This window comes from Naegleria fowleri (assembly GCF_008403515.1).
Source record: "Naegleria fowleri strain ATCC 30894 chromosome Unknown tig57, whole genome shotgun sequence".
NCBI classification, from domain to species: Eukaryota; Heterolobosea; class Eutetramitea; order Acrasida; family Naegleriidae; genus Naegleria; species Naegleria fowleri.
The window spans coordinates 21694-46109 of NW_025407989.1; the positions used below are offsets into that span (position 1 = coordinate 21694).

General features: G+C 35.0%; 13 protein-coding genes across 13 annotated transcripts in view; 6 read left to right on the top strand and 7 right to left on the bottom strand.

Annotated features, from left to right (window-relative positions):
• FDP41_007029 (uncharacterized protein) overlaps positions 1–774 on the top strand; it is a gene marked incomplete at both ends in the record, with an annotated part of 1895 nt that extends 1121 nt beyond the window's left edge. Inside the window, one exon of the mRNA XM_044710728.1 lies at positions 308–774. Coding sequence (XP_044558657.1) covers positions 308–774 — 467 coding nt within the window. The remainder of the gene's footprint in view (positions 1–307) is intronic.
• A 239-nt stretch (positions 775–1013) lies between these two features.
• On the top strand, positions 1014–2555 carry FDP41_007030 (uncharacterized protein; the record flags this gene model as incomplete). The annotated part of the gene is made up of 5 exons (XM_044710731.1): positions 1014–1357; positions 1429–1619; positions 1809–1931; positions 2189–2401; positions 2473–2555. The coding sequence occupies 5 exons, from the start codon at positions 1014–1016 to the stop codon at positions 2553–2555; spliced, it is 954 nt and encodes a 317-aa protein (XP_044558659.1).
• A 319-nt stretch (positions 2556–2874) lies between these two features.
• FDP41_007031 (uncharacterized protein) lies at positions 2875–4156 on the top strand (the record flags this gene model as incomplete). Its single annotated transcript, XM_044710732.1, has 4 exons — positions 2875–3100; positions 3150–3418; positions 3635–3937; positions 4019–4156. 4 exons carry the CDS (start codon positions 2875–2877, stop codon positions 4154–4156), a joined length of 936 nt encoding a protein of 311 aa, XP_044558660.1.
• A 2083-nt stretch (positions 4157–6239) lies between these two features.
• FDP41_007032 (uncharacterized protein) lies at positions 6240–7289 on the bottom strand (the record flags this gene model as incomplete). The annotated part of the gene is made up of 1 exon (XM_044710733.1): positions 6240–7289. The coding sequence occupies one exon, from the start codon at positions 7287–7289 to the stop codon at positions 6240–6242; it is 1050 nt and encodes a 349-aa protein (XP_044558661.1).
• Positions 7290–7335: 46 nt separating this feature from the next.
• On the bottom strand, positions 7336–7668 carry FDP41_007033 (uncharacterized protein; the record flags this gene model as incomplete). Its single annotated transcript, XM_044710734.1, has 1 exon — positions 7336–7668. The coding sequence occupies one exon, from the start codon at positions 7666–7668 to the stop codon at positions 7336–7338; it is 333 nt and encodes a 110-aa protein (XP_044558662.1).
• Positions 7669–8074: 406 nt separating this feature from the next.
• Positions 8075–9969, bottom strand: FDP41_007034 (uncharacterized protein; the record flags this gene model as incomplete). Its single annotated transcript, XM_044710735.1, has 2 exons — positions 8075–9053; positions 9155–9969. The coding sequence occupies 2 exons, from the start codon at positions 9967–9969 to the stop codon at positions 8075–8077; spliced, it is 1794 nt and encodes a 597-aa protein (XP_044558663.1).
• Positions 9970–10053: 84 nt separating this feature from the next.
• FDP41_007035 (uncharacterized protein) lies at positions 10054–10446 on the top strand (the record flags this gene model as incomplete). Its single annotated transcript, XM_044710736.1, has 1 exon — positions 10054–10446. The coding sequence occupies one exon, from the start codon at positions 10054–10056 to the stop codon at positions 10444–10446; it is 393 nt and encodes a 130-aa protein (XP_044558664.1).
• Positions 10447–12267: 1821 nt separating this feature from the next.
• On the top strand, positions 12268–13059 carry FDP41_007036 (uncharacterized protein; the record flags this gene model as incomplete). Its single annotated transcript, XM_044710737.1, has 1 exon — positions 12268–13059. One exon carries the CDS (start codon positions 12268–12270, stop codon positions 13057–13059), a length of 792 nt encoding a protein of 263 aa, XP_044558665.1.
• A 743-nt stretch (positions 13060–13802) lies between these two features.
• FDP41_007037 (uncharacterized protein) lies at positions 13803–14645 on the bottom strand (the record flags this gene model as incomplete). The annotated part of the gene is made up of 3 exons (XM_044710738.1): positions 13803–13996; positions 14086–14260; positions 14313–14645. 3 exons carry the CDS (start codon positions 14643–14645, stop codon positions 13803–13805), a joined length of 702 nt encoding a protein of 233 aa, XP_044558666.1.
• Positions 14646–15675: 1030 nt separating this feature from the next.
• Positions 15676–19051, top strand: FDP41_007038 (uncharacterized protein; the record flags this gene model as incomplete). The annotated part of the gene is made up of 2 exons (XM_044710739.1): positions 15676–18094; positions 18261–19051. The coding sequence occupies 2 exons, from the start codon at positions 15676–15678 to the stop codon at positions 19049–19051; spliced, it is 3210 nt and encodes a 1069-aa protein (XP_044558667.1).
• An 84-nt stretch (positions 19052–19135) lies between these two features.
• Positions 19136–20107, bottom strand: FDP41_007039 (uncharacterized protein; the record flags this gene model as incomplete). The annotated part of the gene is made up of 1 exon (XM_044710740.1): positions 19136–20107. One exon carries the CDS (start codon positions 20105–20107, stop codon positions 19136–19138), a length of 972 nt encoding a protein of 323 aa, XP_044558668.1.
• A 668-nt stretch (positions 20108–20775) lies between these two features.
• Positions 20776–21489, bottom strand: FDP41_007040 (uncharacterized protein; the record flags this gene model as incomplete). Its single annotated transcript, XM_044710742.1, has 1 exon — positions 20776–21489. One exon carries the CDS (start codon positions 21487–21489, stop codon positions 20776–20778), a length of 714 nt encoding a protein of 237 aa, XP_044558669.1.
• Positions 21490–22749: 1260 nt separating this feature from the next.
• Positions 22750–23423, bottom strand: FDP41_007041 (uncharacterized protein; the record flags this gene model as incomplete). The annotated part of the gene is made up of 2 exons (XM_044710743.1): positions 22750–23080; positions 23212–23423. The coding sequence occupies 2 exons, from the start codon at positions 23421–23423 to the stop codon at positions 22750–22752; spliced, it is 543 nt and encodes a 180-aa protein (XP_044558670.1).
• Between the last annotated feature and the right edge of the window lie 993 nt (positions 23424–24416).

Sequence of the window (24416 nt, forward strand, 5' to 3'; positions counted from 1 at the left end):
TCCTCAACTCAAAATTGAACATACTGGTCAACCCAAAAACAAAACTAATTCAATCTCAATCTACTCGGACAGCAATATCTCATCCTCATTTGTTAAATTTATTCTAAAAAGATTTGAATCAGTTATTCAACACTGGTACATCCCAGACAGCAAGACCAACACTCTCAATTTAGTCATTCAAAATGCCGAAACTCAACAACAAATACTAAAGAAACTTCATTCACCAGCCGTGTCATGACAGAAAAAACACAAACAAAATATTTCGCCTCACCAATGATTTTTACATCATCTCCAACAACATTAATAGCCAAAGAAAAATCAATTTCGAACATCCAAACTCTCATCAAGTACTCAATCAATCAAAAGAAATGTAGAATTGAACAAATGTGCCTAACATTCAATCCACAAGAAACCTTGTACAAACTTAAAATTAACTTTGATTCCAAGAATCCCAACACTGAATTGATTGAACAAGGATTTGAAATTATCAAAAGAAAGCAAGAAACGCATATAGCAAATTGTATACTCCCTGAATCAACAAGTGAACTCGCAATTATCAAAGCTATTAAAACACTATGCAAGAACACAACCATCAAATTCGAAAAAGAGAGACTCAGTATTAAGAAAAAGGTAAAAGATACCTACTCATACCTAATTGTTGAATACAAGCTTAATGACATCAATGAATTGAATCGACTAACCTCAACAAGATTTATATGCTCCACAGAATTGAAACCAATTTCAAGACAATTCAAGCCAAAGACAACCGCATGAACGTGCGTTTAATAGTTTTACCAGCACCAATGGTGCTAACAATAAACTAATTAGATTTTTTGAAGAGAGGTGGTGGTGTTGTTGTTGTGTGAAGGAACATGTGCCTTGGGTTTCTTTGGTAGGTGGAGTTGTAGTCCACCTACGAGTTGGTGATCGGAACCGTCACGCGCAATAGGGTTCCAATCACCACCAACAACACCAACCACACCAACACCAACAACAACAACAACAAAAAAAAAATGATTCCAACAACAAACAACACCAATGATCATCATCATCACATTATGGAAGACTCCCAAGTATCCTCACCTCCATCATCATCAGCAGCAGCAGCAGTGGTGAGTGAGGATGCGATGCAAGATTCTCAAGTGGATGAATCTTTATCCACCACCACTCTGACCACCACCACTCGTACCACCACCACCTCTTCTTCTTCTAATAACAATCATAACAACACTCCTCCTCTTCCAATTTCACCTTCACTCGTGGGTTGGACTGAACCCTCCACACTTCAAGAAAAGAGATCTCTCTATGCATGTGGCAATGATTTTGTCACTTTGGATCAATTAGAGTTATATCCATCGTATGCTGAAAAGAATCGACTTGAACAACCATCGATTGAAGGTATTAAAAAGTATTCTCTTCCTATCTCAGAAATAGAGAATATCCAATATTATCTCAATTCAATCCTGAACATGATGCCATCAAGAAGGGTTATTATGACTATAATGAAGCAATTAATAAGAAGATTTCTTTTTTTAGAGGTGATGTCTCTCAATTGGAAATTGATGCTGTGGTGAATGCTGCCAATGAATCCTTGTTGGGTGGAGGTGGTATTGATGGAGGTAAGTACAAGTGTTATAATAATGGTAATAGTACTATTGTTTTATATATATTTGTATATATTTGTACATATTTGTATATATATATATCTATTATTGATATTACTGATTCACACAATACCATGTCATCATCTGACGTGATCCTATCACTACTACTACACTTGTATCATCATCTGCTTGATGATCACATAGCCATTCATAGAGCTGCTGGTGGTATCTTGAGAAAATACAATGCTCTTCTTAATGGATGTGATACTGGATGTACAAAGATTTCACCTGGATTTAAATTACCAGCAAAATACATTCTTCATACAGGTGAGTACAATGATACATCTTAATGGATTCAATGAATATCAATGAATAATAATATTTGATTCAAATGATTTCAATTGATTTTAATTTTATTTATTTTATTAATTGATGAATTAATTTTTTATGATTTGATTCAATTTAATTTTATTTAATTTTTTTTATTCAATGAATTTATTTAAACATGTATTTGAATATAAATGTTTAATCTCTTTTTGAATGATTCTAATAATAATACCTACTCTATACTATGCAACACACAGTGGGTCCAGTTGGAGAGAATCCTCAAAAACTCACCAGTGCTTACACCACATGTCTTGAATTAGTTGAACAATACAATATTAAGAGTGTTGCCTTTTGTGGAATTTCTACAGGAATATTTGGTTATCCATTAGATAAGGCCACATTCATTGCCATGCACACTGTACGTCAATGGATGGAAATTCATCATGAAAAGGTAGATCGAATTATTTTCAGTAAGTATCATAGGATGAGACTACTAACAATGACACACTCTACTTTCACACATGATTGACAATCTCCATAGTCACTTTTTTGAAGAAGGAAGTTGACATGTACAACACTGTTGCTCCTTATTTCTTTCCTTTTAAACCTTTACAAGAGAAATAAATTGTTGTCGTGATGTATAGTCATCTTGCCGAATATATTTGCATGAGTGGGCGGAACTAATTTCAATCGCTCCTTCTATTGTGATTCTAGCTCGACATCCAACCTCCTTTTAGAGACCTCTTTGATCATGTCGTACGATTCATGAGCGGTGTTGTGTCACGCTGGACGCGGTGCAAATGTTGTTCTTGGTGTTCCATCATTTTCAACCCCGTGTGTGTGCAGCACGATCGATCAGTTGGTCAAGTCAATAAAAAATATCATCATTTTCATACAATCTTTGTGTTGTTGTTGCCTTTTAACACACACACCATCACCAACAATGTCTGATCAACAACAACAACAACAACCTGGAGTGGTCTATATGCAACAACCACAACAACAACCCATGATGATGATGACCTATCCTCCACAACCAATTCCACAACAACAAGGCTATCCACCCGTTCAACCCATTCAACAACATCAACAACAACCACCATCGGGAGTTGTTTATATGCCACCACAACAACAACAACAAGGCTATCCACCCGTGCAACCTCCATATGGTGGTGGTGGTGGTGGTGGTGGTGCACAATATAATGCAACCACCACAAGGACAACAACCTCAAATGGTTACTACTACTACTGCCATGCCAATGGTTGTTGTTGGTGGTGGTGGTGGTGGTGGTTCACTACTCGATCAAATCTTTGCTCCCAATCACAAGGCCAAAGTCAAACAAAGAATTGAACCTTTTGAATTGTTGACTGGATTTGAAACTGAGAATCGTTATGACATTTATTTTGAGAATGGATATGAAGCTGTTGCATTGGAAGAATCTGATTGTTGTGCTCGACAGTATTGTGGTCCAAGAAGACCATTCAAGGTTGGTATAATTTTTTTATTGTTGAATATATTGGTAATTTTATTCAATTATTTGAAAATCAACCACCCCATCACTGGTTTACTACTGTTCTGACCCTATTTGAATTTGACATCACTGCCATATTGTTCAATTAATTGAAAATCAACCACCCCATCAACACTCTCTCAAACAACAATAACACCACTGCCACTACATCAACCACCACCACTCTCATAGATGCACATTGCTTTAAAAGGCAATGGACAAGAATTCATTACTCTTGATCGACCATTTTGTTGGATGTTTCATGAGGTTAATGTATTTGAGACTGCTACTAACACTGCTTTGGGTAAAGTTGAATTGAGATGTTCATTCTTCTCTCGTGAATTGAATATCTTTGATGCAAGTGGTGCAAAGATTTATGATATTGTGTCACCATGTTGTGAGTGTTGGACTTTTTATATTGAAAAGAATGGACAACGTGTTGGTGAAATTCGTAAAAAGTGGAGCGGATTCTTGAAAGAAGCTTTTACCGATGCTGTAAGTTTGTTGATGATAGAAGATATGTCCACAATTTAACAATTTAACCATTTGTTCATTCTGAATACTTTATCATGATAGGATAATTTTGGTATCGAGTTTCCAATTAGCTCAACCACTAAAGAAAAGGCAATTCTTCTTGGAGCCTTATTCTTGATTGACTTTTTGTACTTTGAAGAAAGTGCAAACAATGACAACAATCGTCGTATTTTCTTATAAAATAACACAATAGTCATTAAATAAAGCATTGATTGTTAAGACAACATATAGTGTTTTCACTCCATTAACAGTTCTTTGGTTCTATTCGTTTAAAGTAATCTCTTATTACACCTCCAAAACTTCCAATTCACAAGCAACCCAACTTCGCAGCAATCTGTGTCTGCTTCGACACCCAGCGCTCCCATTATTAAGAGAGATTGCTGGTTCACAATCTCAGAAATTGTTTGGAAAGGAGGAAGCAACTAACAATTCTTCATCAATTGATTATCGTTGACTTACAATTGTAAAAGTTACTTATAAAATATTAAAGAATAAAACACTAACTAAGAAATGTCTCCTATATTTTTATTCGGAAGATTACTCTCAAATATTTTTGAACATTATTGATGCATTATTAGAGAAATAATGTATATTCGTGCTCAGATAGAGTTTCACTTGGCAATTAGTTGAACCATGTATTGACTCATCATAAAAAAGATATAACTCATAAAGAAACATCTTCTATCCGATATATCTTCACTATCTTTGCAAAATGTTATAATCTTACACTCTCATTCCTTTTGTATTATACTATGCTTTTCATTTCTTTTTACCATTTTATTTCAATGGTAATTATATCATTAATACAAAGAGCTTATTGATATTTTATCATCTTATAATGAGATTACAAATTATTTTATTTAAATATGTTTTGTCATATTTCTGTATTATATAAAGCTATTAATTTCTTCTGAATAAATCTTTTCTGGATGTTGAAAAAAATTAGTTACCTATTAATTATGAATGAATCTGATATGTAACTCAACAATAATTAGTTAATATAGATGGGTTAGTTCCTCTCCAAACTACCACTTTTTGCAGATGGAGTGTCAACCAACAAGCTTTATTTGTTGTACAGTTGTTTCGAGAAATGATGGAAGTACGCGATGAAAATACTCAATCAGTTCATTGAGAAAAACCACATTCAGGAATGGATATCAATATCCTATACATATTAATGAAAAAGATTAGAATTAAAAATATGCCAAAACAATGCCCACTTCTGTATTGATGTCAATATTCAATAAGGTTAGTTCAGAATAATTAAAAGAAAGAAATTAAAATGACCATGTGACTTATAAACATCGCAACAATCAATGACGAGTAAAGAAATAAAAATTAAAAATCCAATGATAAAAATCGAAGAGTTATCCAAATTCTGAATTGTCAATAAATTGAGCAAATCAATTATGACGAATAATGACCAAAGTCAAAGAAATAACAACAAGTGTTTGAAAAAAAATTCTCTAGTATTAATGGGAGGGAGTGGTAGGTGTCAAAGCAGATTGCTGTGAGGTTGCAACTGGGTTGCTTTGCTCTTTGTTTTGCTTGTGCGTTGGAGGTTGACATATTTTTAGAGATGAACCTCCAATTATTGTTTTCGATACAAAACACTTCTGTTCTTTTCCAAAGAGCTATCAATGTCCTATTAATATTTTGTCAATTAAAGGCATTAAATCGGTGTTTTCAGAAGTATCTGGTAAAATTTTTGATGATCAATTAACATGCAGAAAAACGTTTTACTTTCATGATTGTGTATTATGCAGCGATGAATGTACTAATCTGTTGACAACTATTTCATGAATCATTATGGTAGTACCTCAATTAGCGTTGTGTAAACTCTGAAGCGTATATTCGAACATAATTATCGCATGGAAAGAGCCTGACACACTGATTGCACTCGTGATGGGTTGGTGCAACTGAAAAATTCCTTAATTCCTTCTAAAATCAATACATCATCATCATTATGTTTCAAATTACATTCCTGTTCTGCTTCTTCTTGTTTTTCTATTGAGGATATATCATTTCTTAAACCTTTTCTATTCAATATCCAATAATCCAAGACAAACACAAGAAAGAATTTCAATCGAGGATACTTGAAATTCACAAAATCCACAAATAGTTTTCTAAGAAGGTGAGGTGGATTCACTGTGATTGTTGTTGAATGGTTGGTTGAACAATGATCTTGTTCCTTATTTGGAGAAGATTTATTATGAATATCATCATCATTCACTTCATTGTTGTTCTCTCTTCTGTTGTTCATTCACTTGAAATATTGTGAATCATTTTGATCATTCTCACCACCATTCTCATCACCACTACATTTCAAACATTCTCTAAATATGAATAGTGATCGTTGGCATAGTTCTTCAAAATATTGAATAGTTTCTAAAACTACAGTATTCACACATTCTTGACTGATTTGAAATGGATGATTTGTTGTCATCGTTGTATTACATAACGAGTATGTGAAATGATTAGAGTTGTTCCAAATACTTTCACAATCACTCTTAATACTCTCCTCCAAATAATGATGATATTCATTTTGGTTACAATAATTATTCATCTCAGATTTAAATTTCTTAATACTCTCTAAATGATGATGTTCATTCTCAGATTTAAATTTCTTAATATCATTATTCTCAGATTTAAATCTTTCAATTAATTCCATACACCATTGTGAATTCATTCGATACATGTTAAAACAATTCTTTTGTGTTGTTTTTAAATGATTGGTATAATAATTCATATTTAAAAGTTCTAAAAGATTGGTTAATTGTGGATGATTGAATTGATACATTCGATGAGTGGTGGTGATGGTTGTTGAGGTGGTGGTTGTAGCAATATTAGTAGTGCTATTATTATTATTACTACTACTACTACTACTACTAGTTGTTGTTGTTGTTTTGTTTAAATGTTGATCATTCATTTCAACATGATTCATAATAATAAATCCACTTGAATCACGCCACAAGGGATGAATATACTTTCTGAGAAGAGTTCGAAGAAATTCTTCAAAATCTTTCACACACAGAATCATCATCATGTTATTGTCATTATCATTACTAGTAGTAATTCTATTCCTTATTATCATAGTATTATTATGATTGGAATTTAAACATTTCAAATCAATAAATAATGAATTCAATAACAATGGAGTGGGAATGTGAATATCATTCATGATGAATTCTTTAAATATATTGTGTGCATGAACAAAAGTATTCATAATAGTTGAACAAGTAGTATTAGTAGTAGTAGTATTAGTAGTAGTATTGTTAAAAGAAGTAGTAGTAGAACTAGTAGTATTCTTCATGTTCCTTATACTATAACAACCATGTAAATATAATTTTGCATATGACTCATTTTCCAATAATGGTGTTCTTGGTAATGGCTTGATGTTTTAAAATATTAAAGTGTAAAGTAAATAATTGGTCTTGTTCGAGAGTGGACTCTGTCGATTGAGTATATTCTTGTTGTGATGGGCTTGTCCAAATGTGATTAGTACTACTACCACTACCACTACCACTACTACTTGAATCATGTTGATCATTATCACTACGTAAACACAATTCAAAAATATAGCACTTGGATGATGTTTCATCCCAAAATGGTAATTTTCCACCCATTTCTTGAAATGTTTTCCAAAAGATATGAGTGAAGGCTTGTCGTTCTTTTCGTATTTCATCATCCATTTTGGTCAGAGGTAATAATGGTGCTTTTGATGATCCATTTGATACATTCAAGATAGGTTCATTTATGATAGTTTGACTAACTATATATGGATCATTATGAGAGGAATGAAACAATGTGGATGATGATGAACAATGACTTAATTACTCTCAATCATCACTCTCCTATAAACACCTAAATTCCAATTCTTATCTTTTGAAAAACGTTGTTTCTTTTGAATATCTGGACAATAAATGAGATAATCATCAAATTGTTGTGAATGAGTAATAGTCTGATCGGGATGATTCATGATGATACAAAATTGAATGGAAGGATGAGAAGTAGTATTTGTAGTAATCTTATCAAGGTACTTCTTTTTAACTATATTAGGAAATACCAGACAAGTCAATCCATCTACTTTTTCATAGATTAATGTTCCTTTTCAAAATCTAAATCAGTACTTTTCACTATTAAATCACTATCTAATCCATCATCAAAGTATAAATCAATCATTGGTCTATGATTAACTGCAACTAATTGATAAGAAGAAGAAGATTCAGTGGTGGTGTTAGTGGTGGTGTTGGAGTTGTTCATGGTATTCATTGAAGAAGAATGGTTGATGTGGTTGTTGGTCATGTTGGTCATGTTGGAGGTACGAGTGGTAATAATAGTCATTGTTTTCAACAATACCATACTGGTACAATATTGACATGGATTCTTTTCAACAGTCATGGGACATGTCGTAGAGGTAGTAGTAGTAGTCGCATTAGTAGTAGTATCATTGGAAGGATTTTTTTGTTCTTGTAATTTAAATCTTTTTTCTTGTGTAGTAGAAGTATATTGAACCCATATGGGTGAACATTGTTTGTCCAATGTACAATAAATATATTCATACAATGTTAATAACTTCATTCCTTGACGAGTAGTAGTAAATTGATGACCATGATCATCATCATCATCATCACTACTACTACTACTACTACTACTACTACTACTACTACTATCAATACCATCATGGTGATGAGTGGTGGTGTTGCTGGTGTTGTTCAAAGGAGTGGTGGAATGCATGTCAAGTGGTTCATGGGGTTGTTCTACTAATTGTTGTACTTGTTCAACATTTTGAGACACAACCACATGCACACTTTGATGTTGAATGAACATGGAGAAATCTCTTCTCAATGATTCCACTCCATTCTTTTCAACGTATTGAATAAGATATGAAAAATCATTGAGAGAGTTCTCATGAGAATTATTACTATTACTACTACTACTGGTGCTACTACTATTACTACTACTATTGTCACTACTATTAATATTACTATTAATATCACTACTACTACCTGTACACATCCTCCTGATTCGATCATGATATAATTCACTTCTCTCCAAATAGACCATCTTTTTACTTCTATTTCCTCGAATAGATTTTGAACTACTTGTATTCTTTTTACAACAAGTTTGTTAGGAGGAAGTGAATGTTTTTGGAAGTGAGAAGGATGAATGTTTAACATGTCTCCATGATGAGAACTTGTGATTGAGGTTTTGGTTGTTGTGGTTGAGTTGGTGGATGGATTCTCCAAGATTCCTCTCTCATCGTCATCCATAAAAGTAAAATGAAATAAATCATGCATTTCTTCACTTAATCGCTCCTTATATTGTTTTTCTAAAATTTCAAATGTCCATAATCGAAATGTAGATTGTTGTAGTGATTGTTGTGGTGTATCTTTCATGGAAGGATTGTTGAATAATTCCAATAAATCTTTTAACATGATTTGATAGATCCATAGATAGTGTTGAGAACAAGGAGTAGAATGCTTGTTGTTGTCTTCATCGTCGTCGTCGATAAGATGATTTGGAGAAGATGATAAGGACAGCATGTTGTTGGAAGTGATTGAAGAAATGTGTTTCAATTCCTCTTGAATCAATTCTTGTGCTTGTTGATGAATCCATGTTGAAGTAGTATTGGTGGTATCAATAGTAGTGGTGGTGCTGTTGGTGGTGTTATTAGTAGTAGTATTCATATTCATAGTAGTAGTATTCATATTCATGGTAATATTCATAGTAGTAGTATTCATATTCATAGTATTAGAATCCTTATTATTATTATTATTATTAAATAATAATTCTTCCATCTTGTGAATGAATATATGATAAGGTCTTGAAATAAATTCCCATTCCTCATTTCCAAATGAAAAATTAATAAATAAGAATGAATCATGTTCATTATTGGATATGTTGTTACAACAATGGTGATACTGCTGATGGTGCTTCTGTTGCTGATGGTACTGCTGTTGCTGTTGCTGTTTCATGGAATAATTCTTCATTTTTGAAAGAATTTCATCATTACTCTTATAGTGAGAATGTAATTGATTCCCTTGTTACCAATTTCAGATTATTGTTGTGGAGTGATGGGAGCGTGTGCTGCATTGGATGGATTGTATCGTCGATGTAAATATGGAGGATCTTATTACATGACCACTTCATTGACCAAATACAATGATTGGTTACAAGAGTTGGGCATGTATCCAGAGGAAGTGGTAAAGGAGTTGGTTCAATCTTTTGGAGTTTCATACCCTTGCCATGACAACATGATGGCTCAAACAACCAAAACCCTCGGCGGCTTGGTGAAGAAAATTCCACAAATAATGGTGGGAAATTTTGGCAAATTTGAAGAGACACCTTTTGGAATTCCAGTCAAGTATTTGAAACCTGTTATTTCGATTCGTGGCACGGTGAATGAGTTTTTGTGCCCTCCAAGACCGCACGGATATGATAAGCCAGAATTTCCAAAATACCGATAAAAGTATAAATTCATCAGAACATTGTTTTACATCTTTGTTGAATAAGGATTTGAAGAAGATTTAAATCTTCGGAATGAATTGTGTGTATGAAACCACTCTTCAACTCTCAGCAAGTGGATTCTTTCATGGGACTCTTGAAACATTTCTTGTAGATAGGAATTTATGGTGAGAGAGAGTTGGAAGTGTATTTGTTGTTGTAATGTTTGTGTACCGAATGAAACCTTGCCCTAAGATTCTCTCGCAACAAAGTTTTAATAACACGACCAGTTGAAGTAAAAAGAATGAAAAAAAGCTACAGCACCGCAGTTTCCCAAGTTGTCTCCAACCTCAGTACTGATGCAGCTCGACGATGCTTGACTTCTCAAATCGGACGGGATGAGGTGCATTCATCGTGATATGGCCGTAGCCATTCCTTATTTTAAAGTGCTTGTTTTGATTACTCTCTTACCATTGATTCGCTGTTCCCTTCATAAAGCACCCATCGAGTGTGGTGTGAAGCCAATCTTTAATATCAAGAGTGCGTGTCCTTTCATGATTCATCACCAAACCAGAACTCAAGTAAATCGTCCTGATTTCTTGTCCTTCACAGTTCATACAACCAAAGGTTGTAGCAGGAGAGACGTCATGTTCCTGAGAGGCATCCCGTCCATATTCTTCTTAACAAAGAGAGAAATCGATTATTTTCTATATACGGAAATCCCTATATTCTGCCAAAGTTAATGTTACATGGTGCAACAAGATCTTTTAGATCCTTCATTGAACATTGATCCACTTGGTATTGCTGCGTGACGAAGATGTAGCCATTCATTGTTGGTTCTCCTTCCTTTGTTCGAGTTCTCGTGGATATCCAGTTTCAAGTAATGAATCAAAAAAAACACTCAAGTGTTGAATGGTGTCTACGTCGAATTCTTCTTCAACTTTGAAAACTGCACGAGGTTTGGAAAATGAGTGACCGATTTACTGATTGAACTTTGAATTTTATTTTATGGATTTCATGCATGGAAATAGCTCAGAAAAGTTATCGAGAAAGTTCACAAATTTATCGTCGATTTTGACTCATTTGGATTCATGGGTTTTTGACATTCAGTCAAATTGGAAAAGTTGCTTATTGGAATAGTTTCTTAGACTTTTCTTCAGACAATCTCAGTTTAAGAATGAGTAAGATGATATTTTGCCAACGATGATCACTTGCAATATCCATTCAAAAATATGAAATGATCCTCTTACAGTTCTATAAACGAGTCCAATTCCTTACACAAATATCCATCCCTTCTCATGTCACGTTCTTTTGATTCTGGTTCGTCATTCAAGATCGATTCATACCTTGGAGCTTGGGATGTTTCAAAGATATTGGGTGACATTTGTGAAGATGAACTCACCAAAGTTCAAACCTTTTTCAAAACAAGTGACGTTCTGAAGAATAAACGTCGCTCATCTTTCCAAAAGAAAACTGCATTTAATGATTTTTAATGACATAATGATCGTTTTGGTCTAATGAAATGTGATTGGTAAATGTCGTTTCTTCTTTTTGGGAAGCCAATTCATACTATTATAAAATGTCTCTGAATTCCAAGTCAACACCTGTCGACAATTTGGTACGATTGACTTTGTCTAAAGAATCCATCACAATACCTTTTTTGTCCATGGTCCATCCTGATCCAAAACGATGGCCATTCTTGATTGTATCAAACATCTTGTCTTTGTCCATTTCTATCCAAGGAATCGCCAATCCTCTCAACCTGGTTCGATTTAAATCATTGTCTCTCTTTCTCCACATAACATGGTTAAAAGAAAAAATTACAAACACCTATAAACAATAACATGAAATTCAGCTACGTCACCTTTGTGCCAAACAAACAACAACAACAACCATTGAAGGGAAAGCGATCCAAACCACTCACCATGGTTTCTTATTTTACAGACACTGCAAGAAACTCATGTTCTGATCCATTTGATGGATCCATGGATTTGTCTCTCCATTTCAATGTTGAAACTGAATTGCCCTCTTCGACACGTCGTCATGTACCTCCACCCGTTCAGATTGAAATGAATCCTCTTATTCCTCCTTCATCGCCTCCTGAACGTTCTCCAAAACAAACCTCAAAACATATTCTTCCTGAACCAATTGAGGCAATTCTTTCAATTCCTGTCCTTTCTCCAACCACATTTCCTCAGAATGTGTTTGCAAGTGGAAATAGCAAAACAGTCTTGTGTCGATCGACTCGTCATCGAAAACCTCGTTTTGAAGCTCGTCCAAAAAAGGAAATTTGCAATCGAGAACCAACAACCCTACGAACGAGTCCAAAAATTAGCAAGTCACAACAACGTTGGAGTCGAACCACACATACAACCACCAATCATTTCTCCTCAGTACTCTCACACCCAGACATCCAGCAAGCAATTCTTGTGGTTTCTAACAATCATGGACAACAGGATGAAACCAAAGAAACCTCCTCTGTCATTCAAAATTTACATCTGAATAGGGAACAAGCACTTCCAAACACCACATTAAGAGATTCTTCAGTTTTTTCTGGAACAACTGTCTCGAGTTCAGTACCAAAAAATGTGAGAACCTCCATTTCCATATTCGAGTTGTTGAATCCTGAAGAATAAAGAATTGTTCGGAATTGAAAAATCATTAAAGCAAACAACTTTAATATATGGCTAGCCTCTAACTATAGTAAGAATATTTACAAATTGGTTTATAAGCTCTAAGAATGAAAGGAATAAGAGAATGAAAAAAAGCTACAGCACCGCAGGTTCCCAAGTTGTCTCCAACCTCAGTACTGATGCAGCTCGACGATGCTTAACTTCTCAAATCGGACGGGATGAGGTGCATTCATCGTGATATGGCCGTAGCCACTCACATCCCTTCGGACGGGATGAGGTGCATTCATCGTGATATGGCCGTAGCCACTCACATCCCTTAATTGCTTCTTTTGATTACTCTCTTACCATTGATTCGCTGTTCCCTTCATCGAATCCTCGAACGATTCACGAGATTGAACGTCGAATTTTCGTGAACCACAAAATAAAGCACCCATCGAGTGTGGTGTGAAGCCAATCTTTAAAATCAAGAGTGCATGTCTACTAGCCATTCATTGCTTGCATTTCAATTTGATACTCTGAAAGATTTCAACCAGGTATATGTTTGGCGTGAAACACATAAACCTTCGCATACAAGGCTGAATAAACAATTATCGTCTGACTATCAAACGGTACCTGTTGCAATGAATCAATTTTCATGCACAACGATACAAAGTCATCCATACATTACTCTTTTTCTCATACTATTCACATGCCAGTTTTATTTTAATAAGGCCCTTTGTAATTTCATATTCACGTCTTGCGTTGTTCTAATGATGTAGCAACTGCTCGCACAAACGAATCATGTGTTCTGCAGGTTTATCATTCGTGTTGCTCTGATAAAATTCTTGGAACATTTCTAATGCACCTCTGTAATCCTTTTCAAAGTACAACTGACATGCTTGATTATAAGAATTCCATTTGTTCTTCTTTTGTTGATCTGCCAATTCATACATCCACTCATCTTTTTCACAACATTTACGTTTCAAACAAGTTTTTAAAAGACCATGTGTTTGTGTTAAAACATTTCACCTTTTCAAAATGCAAACCTACCTTGTGAAACAGTTAAAGAACCTCCCAATTCATAAACCTTTGTGGAATGTTGTGGAGGCAATTCTTGATTCGAAGTAATAACAGACACAATGAATGTATCATCTACACAATTCTTTGTGTCGACAAATCTTTGCACCTTTTCGATAATCACCTTCATGTATCCATAATCTTTTAGCTTTTGCAATGTGATGAGAAATATCAGTGAGTGTTGAATTTTTAAATTTCACTAAATTGAATCCACCCAATCCAGAAGAATATTCCAAATTAGGAGGAGAACAAGTATGATTGAAGTTTGAATGATCACCATGATCACCATGAACACCATTAGAATGATTCTTAGTATCACCATCAATACCAATTGTAGAATCAGCATGCAAATGATGATTACTCTGATCATCCAATAAGATCATCATTACTAGAGGTTCAATTCGATTTGGTTCATATAATTTTCGAGTTAAACAAAATTCTTCTTTCCAAATGTATTGAGATCGATCACTAAATGGATCTTTCAAATAACATAACATGAGAACCCAAATATATTGTTCATTCAATAAGTGCATGAAATAGTCTAAATGATAAATATTGACATTGACATCAAAGGAGGAGTGTTAGTGTTGATGGTGTTGACGGTGTTGATTGACACACAATGCTCCTTCTATTAATAGAGATCCATCAAAGTAATAGGAATGAGAATTGACAATCATGATAAAATCATAATCGGAATGAGAAGAATCACACGTTTGATACAATCGACTACCAAATAAATAAATATTTTGAATATCTGATTCTTGAATGGTGAATGGAAGAAGAGGAGAAGAAGCACATTGAGAGTTCGTATTGATTGTTGTTGTTGTTGTTCGAGATGATGATGATTGAGAAAGTTGGACTTGAGAAGAACAATAATTGGGAGTGATTGTTGATGTTGGAGCACAAAATGAATCACATCTTGAACAGTGAAGAGAGTAAAAGTAGTAGTAGTAGTAGTAGTGGAAGGATTCGATCCATCCTGATGATGATGATGATGGTGATGGCTCTTCATTCAATTATGATTCCAGGAGAGTGATAGTGAGTCCCTAGAATCTGAATAGAAGGTAGTAGTTTTTCAAGGTGTGAATTTTTTAAAGATCTCTCCCTTTTTTTCGTTCATGCACTACAACATAAACGTGTACAGAGGTAGTATTGAGAAAAAAAAAATTAAATTTCCCGTCCAACCAATTTTTTTCTCCTGGCTCGAGAGATCTCGTTACCTGTCACTCCCACCCTGTAAACGTTACTATATAGGGGTTCTTATGTTGTAGTGTGTGTGGGAAAGTGAGCTAACATCGATTGGAATTGAGTGACACACGAGAGAGAGAAGTGCTCAAAAATCCAAGTGATGAATCTGACTGAGAGTGTGAGTGCGTGAAAGAACAATGTTGAATGATAATATACTTACTCTATTGATCCAACATCTCGAGTACAAAATATATGATGAATATGTCCCTTACTCCCTTTTTATCCATACCATTCCTTTTTCATTCCTTGTTGATGTATTGTGGGTGGAATGAATTTATTACATGATGACTGCCAACTGTCAAACCGATACAAAAAATGTCTCAACAACTCGATGATGATCATTCTCACACTATAAATAACACTACCACGAGCAACAACAACAATAACTCCACCACCAACACTCGAACCACCACCAACTCTACAACATCTACTTCCATGATCAATGATTTGAAACAATTATTGAATCTATTGCATGTCATTTTCATCATTCCCATCCTTCAATTCATTCAACATCCACAACTTGGTTCTTATTGGAAGATTCTGAATAATGATGATGATGATGATGATGGGAGTAGTACTGCTAGTACTTTGAACTCTTCAACAACAACATCAAAACACTCTCCTCTCATTAGTATTGCCAAATCTCATTTATCTTCTTCACTCGGAGGAGTCTCAACACACACTCCGAGAGGATCCAAACGTATGATGGTTGGAGAAGAGAATCAACAAAACAAGGCACAAATCATTCGAGAGAGAATTATGAATCTATCGATCAGTACACAACAGGGATCATTGCTCCATGATGATGATGAGGATCATGACATGATGGATGAAGAGAACGAGGATTATGAACAAGATGATGATGATGATGACATGGAAGATATTCAAGTGAGTGATCATGAAGAAGAAGACTCGAAGGAAGATTCATCCTCCTCTTCCTCTCTCAGTGATGGTGCTAGTACTACTACTACTACTACTACTACTACTGCTGCTGCTGCTGGTGCTGCTGAGAAGAACAATTCCTCCACCATCAACACCAGCACCCCCAGCACCACTTCAATCCTCACCATTACATCGTCGTCATCGTACAGTACTGCTGATCCGTCTGCTTCTTCTTCTTCTATCAATACTACTGATGCCACTTCCACACCAACCACCCTCAAAGTTCCAAAATTATCACTTCTTGGTTCATCATCACCCTCATCATCATCATCATCACCTATTCACGTACGATCACGCTCCTCAGGTTTAACCATTAGTAGTACTACTACTACTACTACTACTGCTAATACAACTACTACTAGAGTTGGTGGTGATGGTGGTGGTGGTGGTGATACCTCTTCCATGGTTCCAACTCTACAAATTGGTTCTCTTCCTGTCACTTCCAATTATCTTTCCAATTTGACAGCACCAAGTACTCTCTCAGCACGTGGTAAAAGTGCAAGTAACAATCGAAATTGTATCATCATCAATGGTGGTCATGGTCATGGCAGTGGATTGGAATCTTCTCCTCACATGAGACTTGTGAACAATGAAATTGAAAGAATCCTCCAAACACCCAATGCCTGTGATTTGAAATTGAATTCTCTCACATTGACCATATTTCCACACAAATTATTTAATTTATTTAAAACACACAAAATTACCAAGATTGATGTCTCTGATAATAGACTCACTTCTCTCTCCTATCACTTTACCAATTCATTTCCATATTTGGAAGAATTGAACCTTTCTAGAAATTTATTTACATCCATGTTCAATGATTTTAACAAATTGAAATATTTAAGAGTATTAGATTTGAGTTACAATGGATTTGAAATTCTTCCTCAAAATGTATTACAATGTACTAATTTACAAGAACTCTATTTGAATCACAATTCATTGATTGCCTTGCAACCTGACATTGCAAAATTACAACAATTACAAGTGTTAGATATTTCTAACAATTTACTTTCAAAATTACCAGATGAATTGACTCAATTGAAGAATTTAAAGAAATTGAATGTATCCAATAACAAGTATATTGATTCAGCCATGAAGATTATTATGGATTTGTACAAACAAAATCCAAATTTAGAAAGAGACATTAAGAGTGAAGATTTGGGTGATAATAGAGATGTTCTTCTTGTTGCATCATCATCACCTTCTTCTTTGACTACAGCCCCTACTACTACTACAAATACCACCACTACTGCTAGTGCCACTACTCACACTTCCAGTACAACTACTACTACTACTAGTACTACTACAACCACAACAGCAACTCCCACCAAAACTGATCGCAGTGCAAGCATGACCAATTTGTCAAAAACACCACCACACACCATCAGCCCTCCTAACAAGATCATGACCAAAGTGGCCACTACTACTACTACGACCACCTCGACAGATTCATCACTTTTAAAAACATCATCATCCATGGATACTTCAGATGCACTCACAACCAAACGTGTCTATTCCATTCTCGAATTGATTGAATCTGAATTCAAATACAAGAATTATCTTGAAACATTATTCAATGAATTCATGTTACCCATTAGTAATTGTGATGATTTACAACAACAAGGTCAATTGAAGTTTATTGGATGTGGAATTCAAGATGGTCCACAATTTGTGAAAAAGATATTTCCACCAGATTTGGAAAATATTTTGAAATGTTCACAAATGTTTTATAGAGAATTGGTCAAGATTTTACTAGAACCAACCATCACCACCACCACGACCGAGGCGACGAGTACAACCCAGACTCGATCCCAAAAAGAGAAAGAACTCTGAACTTCATCGCACATTATTCCTTTTAAAGAATCAAATCTACGATTATCCAGTGGGTCAAATATTCCAAAGATTTATTCCTTTCTTTAAAGTCTATATTGACTATCAATGCCACTATTCACGAACAGTTCATCAAAATCTACCACAAGCCTACTCTCAATATCCAAAATTCAAACAAGTCATTGAAATGGCAAAAACAGTGACAGGCACTGATGGTTTGGATATTTCAAGTCTGTTGATCATGCCATGTCAACGTATTGTAAAATATTGTTTATTGCTTAAGGCTATTATGAAAGAGACACCAACAGATCATCCAGATTATCCTCTCTTAGAAATTGCTTCTACTAAAATGCAAGCAACAGCACATGAAATTAATCGAAAGATGAAAGATATTGCCAACTTGAGAAATTTAATTGATATTGCCTCACAGTATTCCATTGATGGATTGGTCGTCTCTACACGAAGATTTATCTCAACGACAAGTGTCAAGATTTATATTGTGCCATCAAGTGGTACTAATAGTAGTAGTAGTAATAGTGGTACTAGTGGTAGTAATACTAATAGCTTGATTCTTCAAAACACTTCTGGCACTAATATTGTCACTCGTGAGAAGGCTAAAATTCATCTCTTCAATGATCGAATTCTTTTCACCACTATTGAAGACTCCCATTATTACTTTAGCGTTGGATCATTATTGCAATTGGGAAGAAATCCATCCGAATTGTACAAATTATCTGAAGTGGAATTGCCCTCGATGGACAACACAACAATGGACAAGACCAAAGTATCGCTGAATATTCTACCCAAATCGTCTCAATACATTTTAGAATGTGAGAGTGAGAGTGTGTGTAATACTCTTACACAACAATTGAAAGATTTGTTAACCACCACCACCACCACCACTGCAGTGCAAAAGTAGAAACGATTTTGACCATTTTGTCGTGCTTTCATGTAAAATAAATCAATGTTGAACCATGTTCAAACTACAATGCAACTACTAGTTTTACTTCTTGCTACTGATACTACTATCACCACCAGTACTACTTCCTGCACCATTATGATCCATTTCCATCACCTTTTTATACCTCTCAATTAATTGTGGTGTAATTGGCCACTTTTTCTTTCCTTCTTCATTTTGGAGAAAATAGACATGTGTTGGAAATGGAAGAGTCCAATACCGTTGATCATTCTCTTTAAAATGTTGCATTCCAATCACATATTCATGTTTTCCTTGTTCAGCCAATAAATGTCCCGTACAAAATGGAGTATGATCAGGATGTAAAATATTTCCATATTCAGTATCTGTCCATTCTGGTACAAAAACAGCAAATGCGAGTGGTTCATTAGAAGCTTTCAACAACTCGAGACAATACCTAGCAGTCTTGTTCATCACCTCTAAGGTATAGGGTGGTCCACATTCAAAGAATCCTCGTGTAGGTCTAAATTCAAAGAATGATCCTCTTGAACCAAAATACACATCCGTATCTGGAAATGCACTACAAAATGAATTAAAATAACAATTAATGGGTGATGCAAAACATTCATGACACACTTGAAATTCTCGATATAAAAAATCAAATCCTTTCTCAGGAAGAGCTGCATGGAAATTAGCTCCTTCTTCACTTGATGAATCTCCAAAGAATGTTTGATATCTTCTAATGAGAGTATAGAGTCTATATTTAAATTCTTTCATTTCTGGATCTCTCTCTTCATTGCATTTCTTGTAGAGTAATCTCAATTTGTTGTAATGAATTAAATTCAACTTGAAGGTATCCAATGGATGTTGTGAGTGTTGAGAGTTTCCATTGGTGGTGTTACTGTTACTATTGGTGGTGTTACTGTTACTATTAGTGCTATCACTGCCATGACCACCATCATCACCATGACTATCATGACCTTCATCACTTCTACTCATAGAATACAATGTTACTTTACAAAGTAATTCTTGTTCATTAAATTCCAATTGAACATCCATCGATTGTTGAGTAAAGGATTCTTTCAAACGCTCTGTGCTCAATGATTCTGCAATTTTCTTAGAATTATCAACAAGTCTCTGACACACTTCATCCACTCGATCCTTCAAAATTTGTTTAAATAAAATGGTACAATTTTTGTTAATTCTTTTGTTTTTCTTCTAAAATAGATAAATAATTATTAGAATATCTTTGATTATTGTTGTTGTTGTGATTCATCCAATCTCTTAATTGTTTCAATTGTTGTTCAATTTTTTCACATTGTTGAGGTTGATTTAAGGTTCTAACTTTCCTTAACCATTCCCATCCATTTTTGTAATAATAATCTAAGGAGGTGAGTGCTTGATTGACAGTTCGACATCTCAAACGACTTGGAATTTCAGAATAAATTTCAGCTCTCAATACCTCACTTTCTAATGCAAATTCAGGTCTTTTCAATAAAAAATCAGAAGTAGATTGTTTTTCAATGAGAAGAGTTTGTTCAGAACATGATGATTCTAATAGAGATGAATCCACCGATGATAACTGTTCAAATAACCATCGATTCAAAGATTCTTTTGGAGCTTCTAAATCAAAGAGTAATTCTTTCACATCTTTTCATAGGCCAATCTCAATTGTACAATTTTCTTGTATCTATGATATTCAATAAAAGATGCAAAAGCAGGATTGTCTAGAGTTCCTTCTTTGGCATTGATCTGAAAGAATCTTTTCGTTGTTCCTCTCCATTGGATTTAATATCATATTGAGAATGGTCGATTGAAAAATTCCAAATTGGAATTCCATTTCGGAGTGGAACCTTATCATCGTTAGCCTTTAAATGGATAGTATTAGAATCAAGAGGAGGAGGTCCGCTTTTATCATTCTTTCTGTACTTGTTTTTACCTCCATAAGAAGTATTTCTAGTGTAATGATCAAAATTTCTTTTTTTTTGATGTTCGGAGGATGAATCATACTTTCTAAAGCCTCTTTCACCACTCGTGGAGGTATGACTACTATTACTATAGGGTTTGTAATGCTCGGAATAGGATGAAGGATGGAAAGAAGGATGAACATGTTGTTGTTGATATTGATGATGGCTCGGAGGTGGTGGATAATGATGATCACCAAGACTAGTACTCGTCGTCGTGTCCAATGTTCCTCCTCTTCCTCCTCCTCGAGGACTACTTTGATAACCGTAATAATATCCTCCCAACGGTTGTCTTGGTGGTGGAATGTGATGAACAATATTATTATTATTATTATTCGGATAATGATTTGATGGTTCTCCTGAGAGATCACGGTCGTCTTGCGCCATATTTTGTTGTGTTCGCCTGTTGTTGTTGTTGTTGTTGGAGTGATGCGTCGGTTGCTGCTGAGTGGCCATCGATGGTTGGCGAGTGAGCATGATGAGAATGATGAGAAGGACTCATTTTTTTCGAGTGTGGTGATGGAGTGGTGATGGAGTTGAATTCATGACCCTCCAGGAATTATATCATCAACCCCAAGAGAAATTCCCTTTCCAGAACCAAATCAGTCCTCAAAGGTCTTGACCATGGAATCTCTATTGACAATTTTCATTTCGAATAGAGATACATGTTCTTTATGATCGTACAATGATGATAAAAGTCCCATTCGGTTTTCTTTCAATTTGAAAATCATCAAGTTCATGGATAACTTTAATTCGACAAGTCAACCACAAGACAGACAACAAGAGTAACACAACTTTCAACCTTCTCATCGCACTCTTGATTTTAAAGATTGGCTTCACACCACACTCGATGGGTGCTTTATTTTGTGGTTCACGAAAATTCGACATTCAATCTCGTGAATCGTTCGAGGATTCGATGAAGGGAACAGCGAATCAATGGTAAGAGAGTAATCAAAAGAAGCAATTAAGGGATGTGAGTGGCTACGGCCATATCACGATGAATGCACCTCATCCCGTCCGATTTGAGAAGTCAAGCATCGTCGAGCTGCATCAGTACTGAGGTTGGAGACAACTTGGGAACCTGCGGTGCTGTAGCCTTTTTTCATTTACAAAATAAAACGTTTTATTTATCGTTCACTATTTCGTCTTTCTTGTAACACTTTTCGTGACTTGCATTGACCATGTAATTGATTATGTCTAAAATTTAATTGGAATGCATTACAGCATTACAGCCGACTTGAACTCGGGTGTTTAAAGAACCAACAAAGGCTTCTCTGCTTTTGTCACTCACAGTCAAAGACAAATCAAGAGAATTAAAACTAATCCTCCCCAGAAATGATTCAGTCCGACCTCTCCGACTTGTTTGCAAGAAGAGTGAAGAACCTTTAATTGACCTTCCACTTTCTACATGAACTTTCACAACTTGGAACACTTCAATAGTTTGTTCCTCCTTTGAAGAATAAAGCAAATCAATAAAATATTAAGCGTACTGTAGTGCCTTGAACGCTGTCTGAGTGGTATTTCTCAAATTGAGATGACATTCTAGTGAACATGGAATTCCAACTTTCATAAGTGGAAGCAACAAGTAATGCTTCATGACTCGTTGAAAATGATGGTTGTTGTGGATCGTTGCTGTTGAAAATCGACTTCCTCTCATTCCAATGTGAATATTATTTCTGAGCTTTTCAGTATGCAGGATACAACTTTTGAAGTTTTCACATTGATTTCTAAGTGCATTTAATACTTTTCTGTTTTCTTTCTAAATTCTGCAAGTCGTTGTTTATAGCTCACATGATGATGAATGGGAGGAAGAGTAAATGCTTCTTCTTCTCCTCCAGGAATTGCATCACCACTACTGGATGTCAGGTGGTGAGTGGTTGGGGAAGTGGTTGGAGAGGAGGTATTATTACTGGCATTCACTGCTGGAGATGGAGAGCAGTTGAGGGAGGGAGAAGACTTTGAATGATGATGTCCACCACCACCACCACCACTCTGACTCTGACCACCACTCTGACCACCACTAGAAGCAAGTAAATCATTCGTGGATCCCTCTTTTCGAATGTTCTTTCTATCAAATGTGTGTAATTTAGAGTAAAAAGCTGAATAATGTTTCTCTCTCTTGTACTGATAATTTGGTTAAATTCATGGGTATGACATCTTTTCTGGTTTCCATTGATCTCCTTTTTTCTTATTGTAGACCTCTCGAGTTTCTTCTCCTTCTCTTTCCAATAACCTAATTTGATATCATTCATCACTTGAAGGATAAACTTTCCAATTTCATCTTCTGTTTGAATTTGTGCTTCATACTTGGCCATGGACTTTTTATACAAATCTAATCGATCTTTGAGAGTTTCAATTTCCTTTCGAGCACTTGCCAGTTCCAAATCTTTTTCTTCTGCCAATTTTTTCATTTCTTCGAGAGTGTAATTTTTATACTTTTCTCTGGTGGGTGTATCGATGTGTTTTGCGCTTCCATTTCCTTAATCTTTTGAGAGAGAGATTTAATCGTTTTGAGATAGGATGCTAATTTCTTTTGCATTTCATCCATTCCAATCTTTTCCATGTCTTTAAATGGTGATCAAAAAATTCTATGCATCATCATCACCAACACCATACAAATACCTACTTGTTTCATGTCTTAATTGTTTGTTTTCTTCTTCTAGTCGCTTATTTTCAGATATTATTTTTCCAGCCTCTTGGGTACTATGTTCAATTCTTTCTTTCAATTGTTGATTTTTTGCATGGTTTGTAGTGTTTTCTTTGAAATAACAATGAAATTCAGATCATAAATAGAATTATCAAATTTTCATACCTTACTTAAATGTTCATCTGTTGATTTGATGATTGCTTGTTTTTCTGAAGTGAAACCTTCTATTAAATTTTGTTCTTGAGCTTTCAACTCTTCTTCAAAAGTCTTTTCATTTTCATAATTTCAACAAAATGTTCGTCTTTCAGTCGTCGTATCTGCTTTTTAAAGATGAATTCTCGTTTTCCAATTCGTTTTTCAGTTTCTGAATATCTTCTACTTGTGTTTCATTATGCTTGGTGGCGTTCAGCAAATGCCTCAACTCTATAATTTCTTTATCTTTCGTTCGATTTATCTCAAAGATTGTGGTCTCATAATGATATTTCATTTCACTAAGTTTTTGTAATAAATTATCATTTTCTTTTTGCAAATGCTCTACTGATTGTTCCGATTTTCTTCTATCAATATCAAATTGTTCCAAAATTGCCTTCTAATTGGATCAATAATTATGGTGAGCACTTTTATCACTTACATTATCCTGAATTCTTGCTTCTATTATTAATTTTAACTCTGCAATTTTCTGCTCGAGTCGTTGACATTCCTCGGTCCTGAAATCAAAATCAATTGTCGAGCTTTTCAAGACAACTGATCATACTTA